Source organism: Opisthocomus hoazin, chromosome 7 (genome assembly GCF_030867145.1).
Source record: "Opisthocomus hoazin isolate bOpiHoa1 chromosome 7, bOpiHoa1.hap1, whole genome shotgun sequence".
NCBI lineage: Eukaryota > Metazoa > Chordata > Aves > Opisthocomiformes > Opisthocomidae > Opisthocomus > Opisthocomus hoazin.
The window spans coordinates 10,080,645-10,102,662 of NC_134420.1; the positions used below are offsets into that span (position 1 = coordinate 10,080,645).

General features: G+C 39.1%; 1 protein-coding gene across 5 annotated transcripts in view; it reads left to right on the forward strand.

The window, feature by feature from the left end:
- The window catches only part of KIAA1549L (KIAA1549 like), a 145,287-nt gene that overhangs the window by 76,750 nt on the left and 46,519 nt on the right, over nt 1-22,018 (forward strand). For all 5 annotated transcript variants that reach the window (XM_075426218.1, XM_075426215.1, XM_075426217.1 and 2 more), the window contains exons 9-13: nt 1,318-1,469; nt 2,940-3,111; nt 6,596-6,759; nt 12,624-12,814; nt 16,650-16,777. In XM_075426218.1, the coding sequence (XP_075282333.1) occupies nt 1,318-1,469; nt 2,940-3,111; nt 6,596-6,759; nt 12,624-12,814; nt 16,650-16,777 (807 nt within the window). The remainder of the gene's footprint in view (nt 1-1,317; nt 1,470-2,939; nt 3,112-6,595; nt 6,760-12,623; nt 12,815-16,649; nt 16,778-22,018) is intronic.

Genomic DNA, 22,018 nt, shown 5'->3' on the forward strand with positions numbered 1-22,018 from the left:
CACTTCTGAGAACAGCATTATCTTCTCAGAGTTTTGAAACACAAATAGGCTTCCCCCCTGACCCCCCTGGGACTTGGATTTAAATCTGAAATCAAGAGAGGCTTGTAGACATAACCCAGGAAGAAAGGTGATCTGTTAAACCAAGCAAGTTTGTAATGATTTGCTGGCTGCCTGGGTCCAGGAATTTCTGCATTTTTCACCTGAAGCATTAAGCGCATAACTTTCTGTTGGTGGAAAAGAAGGTGCAGAGAATGCTATTAAGCTTCAAAATACTTGTTTTATCACAGTTATTTCACTGGCTTCACATTCTCATTCACAATTGCTTTGACTTTAGAAGTGATAACTGGGCAAGAAAGACACCCTTTCCCCCAGACATCTTTGAATGAGTAGATACCAAAGCCTTTCTAATTGCTGTGTCTGTACCTGGAATTGCCTAGTGCTCAGGAGAGGAAGAAAAAAGGAGCCTGACATGAAACCGATTAAATTCTACACTCTGCTTCCAAAGCCGGTGTGATTTGGTACCTGTTATATCTATTCATAATTTTGATTTTAAAAAATAAGTTTATGCAGAGATTATGATCCTCTGAAGGCAATAGTACAGCTCCTCCTCATTTGGACCCCGTGAACCTGTTACTCCATTTCTTGCCTTTGTGCACTTACTGCACTATTGATACTACAGTGGAAACACTGTTTTCAAAAAAATGATGGTGGTCCCAAAAGATTTTTGAAGTAATATTGCAAAATCATACATATGTATGAATTAAATTAGCATGCCATATCTCTTCTTTGAACTTTTTGTAAATTCAGTGTCTTTTTAATTTTACATTCATTTATATTTAGAAACGTTTATTCAGTTTTCAGTGCTCTCAAACATACGATATTTTGTTTCAAACTGAGTTGTAAAAAATCCTAACTTAAGATTTCAAAACTACTGGATGAAAAACTGTGGTTTAGTTAACAGGAGCATCTGGCCATAAGCATCAAACCAGGCAGATCTCAAATAGGTTTTAACTTACTTTTTGCATTGAAGATCATAGATTAGGTGCTTCCTGGAGCCATTTTGGTAAACTGAAGGCCAAAGGAAGTTTTTGAAGGATTTTGTTCTCTGAAACATCATTGACATTATCTAAGAAGAACAGTGCGGGGGCTGAAAAAGAAGGACCTTATATCCCCAGGGGGAATTACTGAGGGGGTGTAACAGTGTCCAGCTATTTTTCTGCTAAGGTAGTTAGTATATCCCTGTCCTGCAGGGACCAAATGTTACTTTATCTGTCCATGTAAGATGTACTGATTTGTGATTTTTCTCCATTCCCACAGTTATTCAAGGGGTTGATATTGCATTACTGGGACTGAACAATCAGAGCTTTGCAAGATTAATGGAGCAGCGTTTGGCCCCGCTGTTTATGATGTCCCATCAGCAAGGAAGACGATTCAAACGTGCCACTACTGTGGGCAGCTACACTGTACAGGTGGTCAATGAGACATTGGATGAGCTAGATACGTGTTGAAGAAAGGGCTTTATTTGCATGTGTCCTGCCTCAATTTGTATGGAAAAAAAAAGTTTAACTGGGTTGATATTTCCTGTCTTATTCCATGGTTATCAAAGCAGCGAGTGCAAAATGCATGGCATTACTAATGGCTTTTTTTCTTCTGCAGTCAGCTAGGTTTACAAGACTCTCATCTTCTAGAAATTGTATTAGTTAATCAGTATTAATAAATATTTTCTCTTTGTTGCTATGAGGATTGGTACAAAGTATGTATTTTAGTGTAAAGTCTCGTATTCAGCATAATGAAGAGTTTCAGGGTTTCGTTCATAAAAAAAGTTTCCTAGGTCTTCCTTTCCTAGGTAACGCAATAAAGCTAGAACATCTTTTTTCTTTTTGTTGAAGAATAAAAAAAGTACGAAGCAGTCTTTATACAGGGTTAGTCAGCAAACCATGTGGCCACAGGTCACATTGCAAAGTAAGAGATTTCAGTGCCGAGTAATTTATTAATCATCTTTCTCTTATTTATCAACATTTCTCATTCAGTATTTTGAAATGATCTTGTTTTGTTTTCTCACTGATTTAGCCAACTGATGCTAGTTGTGGGGGATTAAAGAGGATCTGTCTTCAAAAATTGCATGACAAGTTATTGCTTGTTTTTTCTTACGTGATGTTTTTAAAGAATTGCCTGTTGTGAGAGATGAAACCAAATTACTACTTTGCTCATTTACCCACAATTCTGTGTGTTTTCCCGCTGAAAGAATTTAAAAGAAGGAACATGTTTTTGCTTGCCAAAAGTGTGAACCTTTGTAAAATTTTCCATGAAAACATAACATATTTTAGTCAATAACATAATGGAGAAGAATCACAAAACTCCTGTTTCCTCTCATCATTAGAGGTGTTTGACACTTCCTCTACTCTCAGGAAAGACAGAGGTACAATGTAAAAATTCTGCTGGTGTTCTGCAGAATGAAATGGAGGAAGCATGGTTCTTTATTATCAGCCTCGGATCAAAAATAATGAGTGTAGAAGTAAAATGTGAGGGAATTTTTCAACTGCAATATGCCAGTAAAGTATAATTTTCAATATTAGGACAGATTTTAAGAAATCTCTCATTATTAGAGGACTGTAATGTCCAAACATTTGATCCTTTCATCCTTTTTACTGCATGCTTTTCTTAGTATAGGGTTTTACCTTAGGATTATGTTTAAAAATTTTTAAGGCAGTCAGTCCTCACTAATCTTAATAGCCTAGGCTGTGAAGGGGAGAAGCTCTGATCCTGTGAGAATATTTGCATGTAACTTATGCTTATATGGGGTCTTGAAGGAGTTCCCTGTGCTCACAGCCTTCAGGTAGCTTCTGGCAGATTTTGCAGTGGTGTAATACAAACACAGTGTATTTCTCTTTCTCTCATATTCTTTTTTTTTTTTTCTTTTTTTTTTTTTTTCCTGAAAGATGGTAAAAATCCAACGTATTCCAGGACCCAAGGAGCCAGCTGAACTGACATACTACACTTTGTACAACGGGAAACCTTTGCTGGGCACTGCAGCTGCCAAAATTTTGAGTACCGTTGACTCCCAGCGGATGGCTTTGACACTAGGTTACGTTATTCAAGTTCAAGCTGATCGTAAGAGTTCTCTTAAAAATTCTCTGATTTAGTCCTTTTTTGCCTTCTTTTTTTTTTTTTTTTTGATTTCTTTCTCTGTGAAAACACCAGTGTAGCGTGGGGAGTCTCCGTTAATCACACAGAAAAATTTCAGATGCACCTTTTTAAGCAGCTGCTGAAGTTAGGCTGTTGTTTTTCATATGAAAGAAAGTAATCGTTTATCATAGTAAATCAAATACTGACTGTTATTTAGCCAGTCACCATAAACTCTACTGTACAACTATTTTTATACACATACAGTTCTATGAACTCAACTTTATGGAACTGTAAAGTCAGAATGAATTCTGATGCTAACGAAACCATGACACGACAGGCTAATGACTGCTGGGGCTAAACTGCTGTTCAAGTAACTTGACTCAAAGTAAAACAAAATTGTATGTGGGGGCTATCAAGATGTCCCTTATTTTTGACTACAAAGTTCTTGGTGAAAATTGTTTTCTATCCCAAATGATATATATTTTTAAATAGTTATTTTCACCTAGAACTTTGTAAAGTGCACCACGTGGTTGTTAAAGATATTGCTTAGACACAAATCAGAAAAGTGAAGCTGGACAGAACTACTTGTACGTATGGGCAATTTTCAGAATCAAGATATGGTAGCGTCATTCAGAATAACGTGGCGAAAAAAGTAATCCATTCTTGAAAAATACAAGAGAAATTCAAAAGCACTTTAAGACTTGCATCAGTTGCTGAGTGATTGTGAGCATAGGTGTTTTCTTTAAAAGAAGGTTTTCTTTTGGATATTCCTGTATAATTGACGCACAGCCATAAAGCTGTGGTGGAGCCTGGGGGGTTTTTTGGGCAATAACAGCTTAATGTGTGAATCAATGCCTTTAGCTGACTGAATCTCTCCGATTAGCCAAGGTATTTATCCAGATGGAATCAAAATTATATAGTGGACTTCTGTACTGGACCTCCTTACTGGATAAACGGCATATAAAATGGGACTCCCTGGTGCCATCATTTCTGCCTAAAGCAGCAGTGATATTGAAATGATTACATGTAATGGTGATAGGAAAAGAAGGAACCACTGTAACAAGTAATTGACATATTATCCATAAACATATGATGGAGTCAGAAGAATAAAGTATGATATAATTTCCAGAGAATGCACTATATGCTGCACCTGATCTTTGATTTGATCATGGTCTGTTACTGACTTTAATTGGACTAAAACCAGGGATTAAAACCAGGGATCTCCATTCTTGCTTCCATAAAGTCTAGTATTTAAAGTCTGAATGACTTTGTTTTCCATGAGAATATTTCTTTAATGTAATTTTTACTAAAGCAGCTATAGATAATACATAGCAGTTTCTTAGCTCTTCGTGCAGTTTTGTGGTTTATATGGGTATTTAGGTAATTATATGATATCTGATGCTCAGGATCTAACTTTGTACTTCCATGGTCTGATAAAGCAGCCTCATTCATCTGTAGATTTTCATACAAGTCAAATATGCACAGCATACTGTAAGAAGAGAATATACAGAAATTGAAATTATGACCCCAGGTAACTGAGATTCTCAAGCTAGACTGCTTGAAATGTAGGAGATGGTTCTATCTTTATACCTTATTACAGAAAAAAATTGATTTCTTTCATTTTGGACATGGTATTTGTAGTCTGTCTTTATACTCCCAAAGAAATACTTTGTGTGCACTTCATTTTTACTCATTATGATTTCTGTTATAGCAGAATGAAAAGTTCTGTACCGAAATGCAGTAAGAAAAGACATCTACCCTCAGGAGCTCACAGTCTGGTTAGACAAGACAGATGAATAATAAAAAAAATTATGGATGTTCCTGTTCTGTAAGTGAGGGACTGAGTTACAGCAAAATGAAAGGCTTGCTTCAAAATCCGACAAAGTCTTATGAGTTGAATGAACCATGGCTTGACTTACTCAAGGTCACATTGGAAGCTGGTAACTGAATTAAAGATGTAAACCAGTATTACTAAATATCTGTCCCATTAGCCATAAGGTCATTGTTTCCTCTGCTTTCCCTAAAAAGAATAATTATGTTTTTTCAACAATTGTTTGCTGCTCCCACAACAGCAATCTATCATTATAATTACTGCTGTCTGATAAAATTCAGATTCACTTTCCTTCCCCACAGCCCTTTCATTCCCAGACTACATAGTCAAAGGCAATAATTTAGAATTATGCAACTCCATTGAAAAGTGAACCTTGAAAGGTTGCTTAATCCTAGGTTTCAGCCTGGCTTTTTGGAGTCTTTAAGCATGCGGTTACTGTTACACTGTGTGCAAGATATGTACTTAATGGTGTTATTCCTATGCCACCCAGCAAACTACATTGGATTGCAAGAAGTTGCGGATCTACAAAGACAATAGCCTCAAGTTTCAGACAGACTTTCAGCTGGTTTTCATAACCACTGCTGAACAAGATGGCATGCATTTGAAGTCTGATCCTGAAAGATGCTGAGTGCCTCTGACAGCTAATAAGCTCAATGACATTTGGAAGCGCCGGTCCCCTAGGAAATGGCAAAGGCTGCTTTACGCTGATATTCTCACAATTGGCTGTCCACGCCAGCAACCAGTGGCACAGGAAAATAAACAGAGAAAGCATAGTGAAGTCCACAAAATATTTCACTACAGCAAAAGTCAGCCTCATAAGGAGATTATCTGGTGCTTTTCCAGAAAGAAATGAAATGAGAGAACCGGGGATGTGTCACAGGAGGATCTCTTATGTGTGTACAAGTTGAAGGTTCATAGTAAGAGACTTTATTCTGATAAAACAGAACCTAAAATGTTTTGGGATCACTGCAGTTCTGAAATGTACCCTTTTCCTGGTGCTGTTATTAATATATCTGCAAGTAGCTCTTTCCAACCTCATCTTTTCCCCTCCTTCAGAAACGATGGATTCATTTTGACCTTAAATATGATAAAGTATTTCTAGAGCACAAGACAACCATTTTCTTATTGCTCTGTTGATATAAGTAATAACTATTAGTGTGCTTAGCTTCATTGTTTTTGAAAAAACTCTCCCAGTTTACTCTTGCTGAGCCAGTAAGTCTTTGACACCAGGTATGGACTCTGTGTGTATAGTTTTAACACACATGCTACCTTCTTATAAACTGGTTTTGTGTCTGAAGAATAATTAAGGATGTATTACTTTCACTTTTTTTTTGTTTGTTCTGTAAATGAACCATTGGAGTGATTTCTAACATGGCATCTAATTTGACTTGGAAATCAATTGCTGCTTTTGCAGCTGGCTATAACTAAGTAAGAGAAGACAGCCCAGGGATTTGTGAATTGAACAATGCTGCTGATTCATTTTTTTTTTGCTTAAGGAATACAGCGGTATCGCTAGATTACCAACATTCCATTTATACTAGTTGTTATATGGAGACAGTTGAAGACTGTATTGGAAGCAATTTAAACCTTACACTTGCACAGTAAAAATTACCAATGTTGGTTTGCAATTTGCTATAGCTGTGGTGAAGAACCCCCCGAACAACCTATGGATCATTGCAGCTGTGCTGGCTCCCATTGCTGTGGTTACGGTTATCATCATCATCATCACAGCGGTTCTGTGTAGAAAGAACAAGAATGACTTCAAACCGGATGCCATGATGAACCTGCCTCAGAGAGCTAAGGTGAGTGACCAGTCTCCAAATCCAAGACGTCTATTTGCTTTCTGAGGTTTTAACTGTATTTCTGTGCTAGATGTAGTTGAACAAAGTTTGGAATTGAAATGGTGGTTACTGCCAGGTTGGATCTTTGCAATTCTCTGTCCTGGATATTGCTGGTCACAGCAGTTACCCTTCTGTTTTACTCAGGACTCATCAACTTCCTGCGCAGCTTGTCCCTTCCCACATAGGTAGCAGTGACAGAATAACTATTACACAATGATGTAAAGCACCGAGCCGTTAGGGCTGAGTAGGCTTTACTCAGGGCAGTCGCTTCCCACGTGAAGTTGAGGAAGTGGGATATCATGCCTAGGCCTCAGCAGCAGCAGCACATCTCCTGTGGGACCTCATCCTCAAACCCACGGCCTGAGCTGCTCCTACCTGCTGCCAGTGGCCATGGATGAAGATTTGGACTTCGGCAGCAGTTCAGACCTGATCTTATCCAGAAGTTCTCCATGCAACTGCTAATCCAGAAAAGACATTAGTTTTTTTTTTCAGAAATTCTCCCGCTGCTATTTTTCTTTGAGATGTTTTGAACTTTCTAATTTGTTTGTGGATATTTTTGATTGGGTTCAAACAACAATATTTTCCTTAAATTTACTAACCCATATCAGTGACAAGATTATTTTTTTTTCCCCAAATCAAATGTCTTTCCAGTTTGATTTTATGCCACTAAGAGAAATGTCACAGAATACTGATTTGTCTCTGTAGTGAAAAGTCTGCCTTCTCAATGCTGCTTTAAATGACTGTTAAACAGGGTGTCCTAAAGTTTGGAGGTTTCAGCGTACGAAGCATGGGTGTAAGTCATGCTGTTCTTTCACCCTTTTAGCTGGCCTTGTTCTTCTACATTGGCATGGAATTGAAATGGTAATTTTTTCTTTGGTTTCTTTATGCTACAGACAGCAGGATTATTGTGATTTCAGCTCTGTTGCTTCTGCTGAAAAATGTAGATTGGAGGGAGAGTTAAGGAAAACGTGATGCATATGACAGCTCTTTTCTCCTCATCTTAGGTTAGCTGAAGATGGGTGCAGCTGGTTCCAGTTGGGAAAAGACATTTGTATCAAAAATGATGCAAAAAAGACATTTCCATTCTGGTTCCAGTATGCTTATCTGTTTACCTGGTGTTACCAAACTAGTGTTAAGACTAGATCTGCAAAAGTGCAATAAGCAATATCACAAATGCAAACAAAAATTAGTGCCACTTCAGTGATATCATATAAAGTCCCGTTGAAACCTCTAAAATGCAAATCATGCTTTATTAGAAAAAATTGCAAATACTATGCACCACTTGATTCTTCTTATATGCAATTGTAGTCTCAGCTAAAGGACAAAGTTGGACTAAATTTGTACATTGTTTTGAGCTGCCCATCGTTATGGGATGCTTTACAGCTCAAGAAAGTTGCTATTTAAAAAAACCCCACCTGCTGGTAGCACAGAAAGTATTGAAAGTATTTTAATATTCCATAGCTGTCATTCCAAAAAGAAACAGAAAGTAGAACTTTTACTTCTCCTGAGAAATCAGATTTAATCAGGCCCTAAGATACACGTTCAGGTTAAAACCTGTTCAGTCAGATTATGTTTGTATCAGCAGTCAATGTGGTCAGACAAGAGTTGGGTCAGCAGAGTAAAACAATTGGTGCTGATCTCCCAGCATCGGCGCTACATTCGTTTCAGGAGATTTTCCTGCAGACGTGCTCACGTTTGCAGCAAGAGTACAGTAGGTCCACTTCTAGAGTGCATTGCCCCTTTTTGGTATATTTTGAGACTCCATAAAATTTAATTTAATACATTATATGACAAGTAATGCGTTTCAGAATGAAAACTAAATTGATTTCTGCTTAGTTTCACAACAATGGCCCCATCAAAAAGGTTCAGCCAGTCTAGTTTAGCATATACGCCAGTATATGGACTGTGGAAGATAAATTCTGCAGCAGGATTGGGAGTAGACTGGTTTTGTCATTCCTGATTTCAGTATCTTTACTTAAAAGAAGACTAAGAAATATCTTTTGGGAAAATAGTAAAATAAGGTAATTTGGAAAAGAACAGCTTTATTTTTATTTTTAATTCCGGCATTAGGGGTATCAGGAATAGTGGTAATTACTTGAACTGTAATTGCTCCATTTCATGCAGTTTAGCAATACAAATAGCAGGTGAGGACATATCTATATCACATTTAAAATGAATCTGTTATTTTTCATGGCTTAGAAAAGTGCCCGAGACTGCTTGATTAATGCGGAATCTGTTCTGTAAGTGGAGTCAGAGCAAAGCGCTTTTTAGTTTAAGAAGCTGCTTTAATATTTTATTTCTGTGAGTCTCAGATTTGCTGTTGAATCACTGGAGCAATTTTTTGATGCCTTTTGAATATCCAGCAAGCAGTATAGAGAGGAAAAGAGAATATTATGGTATGCCCACAACCTCAGATTTCAGCTGGTTTTGTTTTCAGTGGTGCTACTTCATGTGTTTGGATTTCAAAAGTCCCGTACGAAGGGGACTGGCAGAGCAGAGCTGGCTGTTCATCGCCGCAGCCCCGCTGCTGCCGGGAGCGGTGGGAGGCTGTGGGCCATCGCCGAGCAGAGCTGCCGGCTGCGTCCCTCCAGAGTCCCCGTCCCGTGCCAGCGGCGCGGGATGAAGGAGCAGAGCGCGGAGGGGTAACGAGACATTTAGCGTTACATATCCATCCTTCTGCAGGGAGGGGAGGTGATGTAATAGCACAACCGGGTTGCTGCCCGGGCCTGGTAATGAAGGAACGACTTTTTTTGTTGTGGCAGACTGAAGGCTAAATAAACGAAGTTTAAAAAATGACCTCTCATACATAGTGTAGTTTATATTAACTTTCTTAGGAATTGTGTCACTGTTTTGAATGGCCTTAGCAGTCAGGGACTTCTGGACTAAGTGGCAGGGAGAAGGGACTGTTAACTGTTACCATTTTTTCAACTGACTCTCCAGTTGTAGAATTAAAAGAAGTATAAATTCATATCAGTGAAATCTGTTTGGAATTTATTTTAATGTTTTTTCAATGCTGCTTTTATTTTGAAATACTGTTTTTTGCTTTGAGGTTTTATAGATGTTATTTTTTTTTACATCCCTTGCTTTCTAATTCACAGTAAGCTTTTTTTAAGGGCTGTAATCTGATTTGTCACCTTTCCTTTCTTTTAGAGCATGAAAGAATAAGCTTGCAGGTAAACAGAGATAAGATCTGCAGTCTGAGACCCGCAAGCAAAAGCAAATACTGCAGGCCATGAGAAAACAACCACTATCAGTTTGATAAAGGACATGGAAAAAAAAAGATTAGAGAAACTGTCTGTGTACATGGGTATATATGTAGAGGGGAGGGGCTGATCAGCCTTTTTTTTTTAATTTCTTTCTTTTTTTTTGAATACTAGTGTCTTTTTCATGATCACTACAAGGGAAAAAAGTCCCAGAAACAACTCCCTGTATTCGATCTACCCTTTACCAGGCAATGGAATGTAATGGTCTCATTATTCATTCATTATTTCAAAAGCAATATTTAAATCCCAGTCCTTTGTCTTTCTCAGTATTGTGGCTGTATTAGATATCTGTGCTTGCAGTGATTCAGCAGTGCCTGTTCGTGATTTAGGCTTGCCAGTTCCCTTCAGGGGTGGTAAAGCCATCTGCTCCTGTGGGGTTTTACAGAGCAGGGTTCCAAGATCAAATTTTATTTAACGCAATATGTCCGCTGATGGGGATGGCTTTTTCAGCTCTTGCTTCAATGCAGTTTGTTACTAGACATGGTGGTAAGTAGAACTCAGATTAAAATAATCCTTCATTTTCTTCCTTTGGCAGATCCAAGCTGGTACTCTGTAGAGTTCTTTAGTAATTCTCATGTTCTGATTCTTCTGGTTTGTTTTTCTTCTGATCTTGTTGCCATTATTTATTTATTTATTTTAAAAATAAGAGATGAAATATAAGTTGTAATAACTTCTACTCTTTCAAAGGCATGGAGGGAAAAATAAATGATTTCATCAGCTGTTCTCTTTTGTTACATTTGTTTCAGAATATCTAGGAGGGTCTTGACTAACAGTTAACATAGATAATAAGGTTGAAAAACATTATTTTGATTAAAAATATTATTGTCTAGGATGGTGTACAGTAGTTCTTCCTAGCTGTCTTTCACACACCTTCCACTTCCCCTTTCTTCGTTTCCTTCCTTCATAGCTAATTTGGTGGCTGCTTTTGTGGTACCCTGTCTTCAGAGGAGGGCAAGCAGAAGGCTCCATCAGGGGCAATATCATCATGACTTGCCATGGGCTGGCGATGGTGAACTGGTATTTTTCTGATATGTTGCAAGTTCCATCTTGGTAATGTGCGGAGATGTCTGCTTTCCCAAACCAGCATTAGTCCAGTTGCATCTCCTTAATGCAGTGGAGCTGCTTACCAGAGGAACGCTGAAGTACCTGAGCACATTAGAAATCATCAGCCTCGGTTCAAACAGGAGCTGTGGAATGCAATGTAGATCCCCATAAACAAAAAGCATGTTTTGTGTTGTTTTAAAAATTAGAAGACAGACCCATTTTTTTCAGACTGAGATAGCCTATGAAATTTATCTGCATTTATAGCTATAGCCCAGATTTAGTAAGGGAGAAAACAAGAGAAAATGTTTTTTCAGAGCTCATCCTTTTTCTGTGCCATCAGCGAATTTTTTTTATCCATCTGGTTTTCTTCTGGAACCAAAATATTCAATGACAACATGACAGCAGCCTGAGAGAGACTATTCAGGTATTAACTGTCTAATTCTGATGTGTTTCCAAAAGTATGTTTGAGGGTTAAAATCACCATCGCTCACCTTTGAAATGTTTTATGGTGAGCATTTAGCATTCTGTCAATACTCTTTGTATTTCAGGAGGAGCATCCTTCCAGTTTTTCTTAAAGTAATTGAATTTAGTGTAGCAAGAAGTTTTTTTTACATATTTTTTTCCAGAGGTGGTAAGGAATTTCCTGGAGTGATTTATTTTATTTTATTTTCCCTCTTTTTTTTCCAATAGAAAATGCAGGTCGGTTTTTCTTTTTTTTTATTCTCCTTCTCTTTTTTTTTCCCCCAATAGAAAATGCGGTTTGGAAATTTAAGTTTTGCTTAAATGCTTTAATTTTTCCATTAAAACAATCCACCTTTTGGTGGCTGCCTTACCAGAAGGCATGTGTCACTTCTGCTTGTTCCTTGCAGAGGCAGCAGGGAAAGCCTGGCCGGGCTTGGGGGCAGGAGAGACTGGGCACGCCACCCTTGGCTGCCTTGCTGCATGGCTCTTGCGAATGCCAATTCCCGAGAGAAACAAGTGAAGTCAACAACAACCTTCCCAGTAGGCAACTGGCAAGCCAGGGGAAATATAATTTTACTGATCTGAAAAAGATTCTTTTTTGGAAAATGTTGCCCATGAAACTTTGATGTGTGCCTTTTTTACTTTGTCTTGGTTTGGAACAAATCACTCCCACCCTCTTTGGAAACATAAGATCTTTTTAATAAAGTTTTCCATTTTCTGCATGGGCTTATTTTTCTCCTCCTAATTTTTTCTTCCATGTATTCATTCTTCCATTGCCTGTTAAGGAATTTCTGGGGGTGTTACAGCAGGGTAAGAAAGGTTAGCCAAGATCAATTTTATACTAATTAATCATCTAGAAAGTGTGCGGAATGGAGATCTTATCAGAAAATTGATTTGTTGTTGGGCATTCATATGGCAATCGACATATTTCTACCTGTTGCTTACCTAATTAAAGATGTGTTAAAGGGTAGTGGAAAATATTATACTGAAGTGGAAATTTTATATTAACGTATGATGCATGCTGGAAATTTCTTTTTTCTCTCACTTTTTTTGCAGCCAGTACAAGGCTTTGACTATGCCAAGCAACACTTAGGTCAGCAGGGAGCTGAAGATGAGGTTTTACCTGTAACTCAGGAGACTGTCGTACTTCCACTTCCAGTTAGAGATGGTCCTGCCTCCCAGGAAAGAGAAATTACTCAGGATGGGAGCACCATCAAAACTGCCAAATCCAATGAAACAAGGAAAAGGTATGGACTGGCATGTTTCTGCAGAGGGCTGGAATGGGGTAAAAACTGCTGGTTGCTTCAGAAAAAACTGTAAGGTTTGGCACCCGGATCTGTGTGTGGCAGATGGTTCCTCCACTATATATTCTTGGCATAATGCTGGTCTGCACTGGATGTGTGAGATTGCTGCAAAATACAAGATAAAATAAAGCCTTCACAGATTGTACATGCATAGAGGAGGTAAATGGGAAGTGGCTCTCGCATGCGTGCTGGAGTTGTAGAAGAGATGAACCTAAATGAAGCATGGGATCTGGAGCATGATCACTGATCATTTCTCAAATGAACCAAAAGACAGGACCTCAGCAACTGTAAGTTGCTGTAGCTCCACTGACAGACTGTCACTCCAGAAGTGGACCCAATGTCTTCATTAGCAGAAGGGGGAAACCCTAAACATCCACTAAGTTATGAAAGACCTCTAGATCCAAACGATCTACAGCAGAACCAAACTTTTGAGAGTGCTAGAATAGACGAGATGGGTAAAGTGCCCCAGGTTTGCAGTTTTTTCACAGTGAATCTACAGGGTTGTAGGATCACAGATTAGAAGGACCCCAGGAAGCTATCTGGCTCTTCCTCGTCTCCACTGCGGGGTCAAATATACCCCCCACTCAACTTTGCCTACCTTTTTTTTTTTAAAGTCTTACAGTGGTGGGATGATCGCAGCCTCCTCAAGCAAGCTGTTCTTCACCGCCTTTCCTGTTAGGAATTTTTACCTCATATCTGCCCTCAGAATAGCTGAAGGTCATTATTATTTGACTCGGTCATCTCAGGCAAGGAGAGCAGATTATCCCTTTATCCTAGCTGTTTTGCATGCTTCAAGTCCATTTTTCCTTAACCCACTCTCCTTGAAATTAATGTAGAGTGGAGAATCATCAGCTTTTTATTGCTCAAGAATGATACTGAAGGGAACAGAGGAAAATAAAACTGTTAGGTAAACAGCCTGAATAGAAGTAACAGTTGTTATCTAGTTCACTGGAATTACACAGTGCTTCCTTCTTGAAGGGACTTGATAACATAAAAGAAGAATATCTGGCTAGTGCAGAGAAATTCTGTAGAAAATCACATCTTCATAGCTGAGTCACCTCATCTTGTACTTGTCAACGCACAGTGATATTTGCCCGTTTAGAGTAATGGAAAATCTCGGAAAACTCTGCACAATATTGCTGTGTGCGGTGACAGGGACACACTGGAGCCATTTGCAGCCACGGGACATGCCGCGCTGGAAGGCATCAGCCCGCTCGGTGCAGGGCTGGAGGACCCAATGCTGCTGCACTTCATGGGGGTTAGACCATCCTATTGGTCATAAGCCGAGGTTTTCTCTACACAAAAATGGAAACAGAAGGATCCTGAGCTGGTGTCTGCTTTGGCATACTTCTCTGGTTGTGTAGTACATCAGCTGGAATATGGAGAGAGCTGTCTGCAGGGAGTACCAATAGAGAAGAGTAAGCCAGCTGAGAACTCCCCTGGTTCTTGTGATTACTTCACTGGGTTTAGGTGTAAACTGTTATTCTGCCCTTTCATGTCAGTGGTGTGTTGTTCACACCACAAACCACTTAAACCGTGAGGGTCAGGTTATATAGTCCATGTGAACCAAACAGTACTTGTCCCTTTTGAAGTCTTCTGTCCTCTGATGAAATGACAAATGGAAGATGACCATGACATCAGGGTCACTGGTGCTGGGCCACCACAGGTTAAGTCTTTGCAGGAACCATTCTTTAAAATGTTTTGAAGGCTCTCCAAAGCCATGTGTAAATACAGACAAAGAATGAAAACCAGCCCTATTAATTAATCCTCTAACACAGGTGATTAAGCACTTCACTCAGTCCTTTGAATGAGCGCAGAAATCCTCCTGTACTTAAGTAATCTGCACAACTTTGAACAAATGATGATAAGCAATCTTCATCCAGGAATTCACGGAAAAGTTATTCTCATAAAACATGTCAAACGTTGGTGCCTTTCTAAGCAAATAACTAAGCGTTAGTTTGGCGTCCTTCAGGGTGATTACTTCAGTAAGTGAGAACGTGTAGAATTTTAGACTTATTTCATTCCCAGGAGCTGTGTCTGGGGATGGAATTTAATGGCTTCTGAAGATGAAGAAATATTTCTTGATCTTTATGTATTTGCTCTTTCATCCAGGCTACTTTGCAGCCTGGAAAGGTCAATTTAAATGAGACTGCCATGAAGTGGCTGGTAACTGATCAGAATACCTTCTCTGATATTACCCCTGAAGGAAACTTCACAGTTAATAATACGGCAGCCACTTAAAAAAGATGAATATTTAGATTAGTGGCAGCAGACATCATTGTGCAAGCTATCCATGCTTGTTTCTTTTCCTTGTTCCCAAGTGGAGCAGATTTGCTTCAGTTGTTGGTCTGTTTCTGGATGGGTTTTCTTACTGGGCTGAGATTATTCATTAGCAGTGACAGACAGGTTTATAGGGGAGAACTGCTATTTTTCAAGAATATTTATTCCCGATGGAGTTTCACAAGAAAATCCCCAGGCTGGGCTGGGCTGGGTTGCATGCTGAGTTCTCCTACAGCCCTGTAGCTGGAAAAAGCCTGTCTCAAACTATCTATATTTCCATGTAGGCTATCTTCAAAAGAGAGTCCCTAAGAAATACTTTTCTCATACTTGTCCCTTCCTGTTCTGACCACGGTAAACACTCTCTACTTACACCAGACAGGGCAGTCAGAACTAGGGGTAAATAAATGTTTCAAGCTGGCTATATAGTATTGGCAATAATTTACAGGATGGTTTTTACAGTTTTACTTCAGTACCAGTTTCTGCATCTAAAGCCATTGTGACAACCGTAGAACTTGATCTGATTTTTTTTTTCCTCTGTAAATGGAAGTCCTTGTGATGAAGTCCTTTTTTTTTTTCCTCCGATGAAACCTCTTTACATTATCCTGTCATTCACCATGAGAATTCAGTGATAGATTGCAGATAGGTGCAGGAGTAACTATACAGGTTCTGTGGATTGTTTTCATTCCCACTGTGGCAAGTTTCATGTGTAGAAAGAATGTGATACTGTGTTTGGATGTGGAGTAGCACCAAATTTAACGTTTTCTACTTTGGCCTACTTTTCTCAGCTTATGCATTAGGATTTGAGTAATTCGTCCACCCAAAAAGAGGAGCTTGCTCTCAGAGCAGCCCAGAGTTACGCTGCTTGTTTCTGTTCTTGTTCCTCGTTGGGACTGAACACTCGTGGCGTCTCTGCTCTGCCCTCCCTCCTCACCCTGTGCAGGGACTAGTTTCAGGGCAAGGATATGCAGTGGCTAAGTAAAACAAGCATTTTCTTAGGAGTTTCAGCAAATAATGGTGGAAAAAAGGAGAATTTTCTTATCATGTTCCTTGTGCATACATGTGAAGTGAAGGAGTGCATTCTGTGTTGTGCCTGAGAAAATAGCTGAGTGTAAATGCAGGCTAAAATAAAGGAATTATTTTAGCCATAAATATAAAAACAAAGGTCTGCTTTATTTTATCTGTATAAATGACACTGAATTGATAACAGGGGTTTTTGTCCTCTGCAGTGCCACTTCTGTCATTGTGGGGGTTGTGCACGAGAAGTGTTTGCTTTCGATGCCTATCAGCCCTGAGCTAATTGAGAAGCCATGTTCTCCTACCGTCACTCTGTTCCTGCCTTTACTGTGTTTCTGTGTGCAGTTTGTAGTCTATCTATCTCCTTTGGGTGCAAAATCAGACTTGAAAACTCAGTGATGCAAACTGTACAAATGAAATAACCTTGAAACGAGGTTTATAAGGAAGAACTCACAGCCTCCCTTGTTGCTATGGTTACTTGCAGCCGGTCCCCGAGTCAGAACGGCTCCATCATCAGCAACGGGTCGGGAAAGCCCAGCTCCGGCCGCAGCTCCCTCCAGAAAGTAACGGCACCGCAAAAGGTGACAAAAGATGACGGAAGGAAAAGAAACGGTGAGAAGTGTTTCCTGACGAAAGCTGCTCACAGCTGCTGCCAGAGTGGTACCCACGCAGGCTCTGGCTACGTTGAAACCATCTTCCTATACCTTCAGCAGTACTTAGGCATTTTTTGTTCATAGCTGTTTGTTTTTTTTCCCTTTTATTGCTACAACAATTTCTCAACCTCACACCAAACAGTCTGGTGTTTACTCTTTGTGTGGGCCTTTGCAAGTTTTCTTTTGTACTTTTTTTCTTTTTTCTTTTTTTCTTTAAATAGCAGTAAACTAATGAAGACATGAAGCTGGGTAGTAGGTGGACAGGGTTTAAAGCTCTTTTTTTCTGTGTAGAGCCCTAAGATATTTATTTCCGTTATTGCTGTTGCTGAGCTGGCCCAGATCTGATGAAGATGAATTAATTAGATAAAAATCAATTTGACAATGTGTGAAACGTCCAGAGCTTTAACTTTCCATCTCTTGCCATCCTCATCATACCTTTTTTGTTGTTAATACTTACTGACAGCTTTTCTTGATGCATGTAGGGTGTCAGCTTTTCCTGATGCACCTAGGATGTTACTCTGGAGGTATTTCAGAAGCTCTTGGTTGATGGTGGTGACCTTGTGACTTGAAATGTATCAGGAACATTTGATGAGAGTAGAATGCAGTCCCCTTTCTTCCTTGCTTTTGTTTTGTCTGTCTCTCTGCCTGTTTCTCCTGAATTATATCTTTCCTTCCATAGCGATATTTTCCATATGAATAGAAAACTCTGCGGTAGAACCAACTGATCATTTCCCTCTAAAGGCGAAGAATTAAACGGGATGTGGTGTCATAAGATTCTGTCATGAACACAAGTCTGTAATTCTTCTTTGTTAAAAATCTAAGTGTGGAAAGGAGGACATGGATAAAGAGAAAGTCTTAGTGTAGATCTCTTCTTGTTTCTCCAATAAATCACCGGAGTAACCTCTGTGGAGGCGATCCTGGTATTAAATCTTATCATCCCTTGATGATCATTATGCCTAGTACTAAAGTGTCAGGCAAAGGCTTTGCTGCTTTAGCAGGAATACAGTGCAATGTAGAGACAGATATATAGCACCAGAGATGGCCTTTGCTCTGTACAGCAAAATCATACTGCATTTTTTAACTGTCCTCTGTTCTTTCCATACACGTCCCATAGAGCATTGCATCTTGTGGGGGCCACAGAAGTGACGTAACTGTAGTACTCTGTTTTTAAATCAGCTTCACTGAGATTTACACACATTTGCACATTCACATAGAGTAGTGAAGTTGTGAATTTTCTTTTGTTATGTGTTTGTCACCTGTACTGCTTCCTTCTGGCAGACCTGTCATTTCACTGATTACTCCAGACCTGTAATAATAAGCATTCTGACTGGTCTTTCTCAATGAGGTCTTTTCTTTTTATTCATAGACAGCATAACAATATTTCACGGTTCTAAGTTTCAAGGGTGGTAATTACATTTCACTGTTCCAAATGTACCTCATTTTACAAGACAATAACATTTATGGTTTCTAGTGTTAAAATCTTTTTTTCTGAAGTTTTGTACTTCCCTACCCAGGAAAGCCAATATTCAAAACTGGTGTCAGGTGATGTTTCCATGTGTAGGCAAAATAACTTAGTGAAGGGAATTTTTTTTTTGTTTTATCAGGTTTTAAATCTTCAAAGAAAATTGGTAAGAACTTCCATTTTCTTTGTTAAAGTATTGTCTAACACCTAACACCCTCTATTTTGATTTGGACTGTAGTGCGTTTCTAGAATGTACACATGCTACTTCAAGAAACCTTCCAGTGTAGTATAAGGGAATACTGACGCTTTATTTTAAATCTTGATTTCATTATAATTCTAGCTTCAACTTTATTTGATAACAATAACTAGGTGCTTCTCAAATTGTGTGGAATACTAATAACTGCTTTATTTATGTGTTTATTTTACCTTTTCTCTCCTGTCTTCCAAAAAAAAAGCCTCAATAGTGTTGTTATTTAATATGGTCAAGGTTCTCCTTGTTAGGAGCCGCAAAGGAGCTAAACGATTTCTAGGAAAACATCTTTAGAGTATAATCCTTTCATAGTATGGTTACTTGTCCTTTGTTCCTACCACATGCTGGCAGCAAGATCTTGAGCTTCTGTGGCAGAAAGGAAAAGCTGGCTTTACCTGTTTAAAAAGTAATAGTATAGCATATGTACAATATATGAGATAGATGGGCTGTTTCCATCTGACTATTCTGGCTTTGAAGGAACCTGTGCATGAAACACCTTTTCTGCAGAGCCCTCCTTGTGGCAAAGACTTCAGCTACTTTTGGAGGAACTTCCTTCATTTGACTGCCATGGCCCTACAAAGGGTTGCCTGGTAGTTTCTAGGCACAGATATGAAGGGGAATAAATACGTTCTTCCCTAGTAAAGAGATGGGGACTTTTTAGCTGTAGGCATATCTTCTAAGATATGTTTAAGAGAGTTTCCTGACACAACCCTTTCAGAATAGCTTCTGAGAAGGAAGATGTGACCATGGGAAATATAATGGCCTCCCCCTTACCAGAATTATGGAGCTGGCCCCACATTTATTTTTATATGCATGTGCAGATGTGTTTTTGACTTTTGTGTTGTGTGATCTCAAATGCCTATTGCAGCTGAAATTAAAAAACAAAAATCAAGGCACTCGTTACTTTTCATCGTGGAGCTTATGCTTTGTTCCTCAGTGCTATGATTACAAGCACTGTTGTCATCTCAGATATTTTGTTCTTTTTGCAGGGTTTTTATCTTTATCCAGTATGATTAGCATCAATAGAATCTGTTGGCTGTTTTTCTTTCTAGTTTAAGAAAGAGGCTGCTTTTCTCCTAGTTGTTTGTCTGAACCTGCTCCAGCTCTCTAGCCTGGTTGGAGGCCGATGCCTCTAATGCGCATGTCAGCAATAGCAGCAGCATATTTTCTTCTCTGAAAAGCAGCATCTTAAAACTGGAATGAATCCCTTGATGGTCACATGTTTGATTTGGGAACTCCAAGTTAGAATGGCTCATTAGTTGCCATAGTTACAGACCAATTTTAGATTCTATTTCTTGCTGACATTTAGTTACATGGAAAAATGACAGGACTGGATGTTACCTCAATACATAAACTCTATATGGCTTGTATCAAAATTGACTCCAAATGGAGTGCATCAAGGCTGTGAGTGAACAATATGAAACCACCATAGACTGACAGGCTTGGCTAAAGGACCTGATGCTTTGGAGAATCAGGAGAACTCTTTATCTGAATGTTATTTCTATCAGAAAATACAAATAAAACATTTGTATTAAAATAGTGATAAATTTTGGTAAGATAATAGCATTTTTTATATTTTGTTTTTCTTGGAAAACATTTATTAGTATTCTAATAGGAAGTTTCCTTTCGAAAGGTGATGAGTTGGGCTTTCATTTACTTTGGATGCTTAGAAAAAAAAAAGAAAATAATTAAACTCTTTTTCTAAAAGTGCCCAATTTCATGTATTAGAGGACTGTGAGATGAATGAATCAGCCAACAGAGGTACTGGCAATTTCCGAGACGGGTTTATAAGAGAGTGTGGAAGAGATCAACAGGATATTAGCACTTTCACCTATCATTTTATCAGGCCTGACATCCTTCAGGGAGAAGCAAATGGCTGAACCCACACATACTTAAAGGACTGTAGTAGCCTACAGTAAAAGTTTTCTTTCACCAGCTCCTCACAAAATGAAGCCAGTGAAAGTTGTATAGGTCATTTGTCCAGACTTTGAGTGCTTGATCTTGCAACCTTCCCGTTAGCGTCTTCGTAAGGGTGTGATTGCTTGTTTGTTTCAAGAAAAATGAAAGCTTTAGTTCGCTAGCAGTTCTTAATGAAGCATATGAGTCCATACCTTTTGGGCTGAGAACTCCTATAGTTGAGCCCAGTTTTGTACTTGAACCCCATAATCATGAAAGGACACACATCACAGGTGAATATTTGCAAAGAGTCAAACTTGTATAAGAAATTTTCCTTTCCTCCTCCAAGGAATCCCAGCTGGAACACTACCTCTCATCTTCCAAGCATTTGGACATTGTCTTTAAAAATAGATGTAACTTTCCAGAAGCAGTTCAGTCAGGGCCCTCACTCCTTTTTTAAGTATCAGGCTCTAAGACTATCGTTTTCTCTGTCCAAGCAGAAGCTGTCATATAAATTTTTAATTCTTTTTCCCTTCTGTTCTTTGAAGGGATATCTGAAAATCAGGTGTCTGCAGGAACAAAGTACCGGGGAGGAAAACTTGGCTGTATTATTGGCTTAGCTAAAATCAAAGCGATTTTTGGATGTAACTCAGCCAGGCTATGATACACTGCTTCCTTTGTTCTATGGAAGTGTGGGCCACCAGTTTTCACACTGTCTGATGTGGCAGCTCAGCATCTGAGCCAGCTTTTCTTAATTTCTGAGCAGTTCTCTGCAGTGACTCAAATGAAAATGAAATATGGCAACAGCAATGGAATCCAGTAGCAGCGATGCAGCAGTCTGCTTTGACAGAGGTTTAGCTGGAGGATCTGGCGTATCCTAGCAAACACCCAGCACTCTTCATTTGCCTTTTCTGTGCTGGGTGAGGTGAAATTAATTTAGGGTGTAAAGGGCTTCATCTTGCCAAATTTTGGTCCTCTAAAGTTGGCTACCTAACCTAACCAGGTAGGCTCTCTAGTGAGTCCAGAGAGTCACAGCTAACTGGAACAGATCTCTCTGCTCTGGAGGTACTTGCCTTTCTCTTCCCAGTAAGGAGCTCAGCCAATTGCATTGGAGTGTATGTGCAGAGAAGGGAGATGATCATCCCCTTTCATGATGCCTGTGTCTCTGAAAGGCTGAGAAATCAGATTGCTAGGAAGAATTTATGTTGTAGAGAGAGGAGTCTATTCTTTTCATCATTCATTCCTTCATCCTGAAGCATTAGCTTCGTTTGCCCCAGAAAGAGTGTTAGTGGAGGATCTTTATCTAACTGTTCACTCCCTCACAGTAAACTCCTAGGATTTCCTGGAGTAATTTCCTGACTTTTAACCATAAGAGGTTATAAAAAAACCCAAAACAAACAAAATTCACTTGGTCAGCTGAAACTCTTCATACCGGTACCAGCTGCTGTTCTCCTTGAGCCTCCCAGAAGATTTACACATTGATTCTTTTTTTTCCTCCAAAGATTTCAGCTTGTGTGACATAGCCTAATATTTCCCCATACTGTTTCCATTTCTTCCACTGTCTCTTATTTTCATGTGTATGTTTGTTTTAA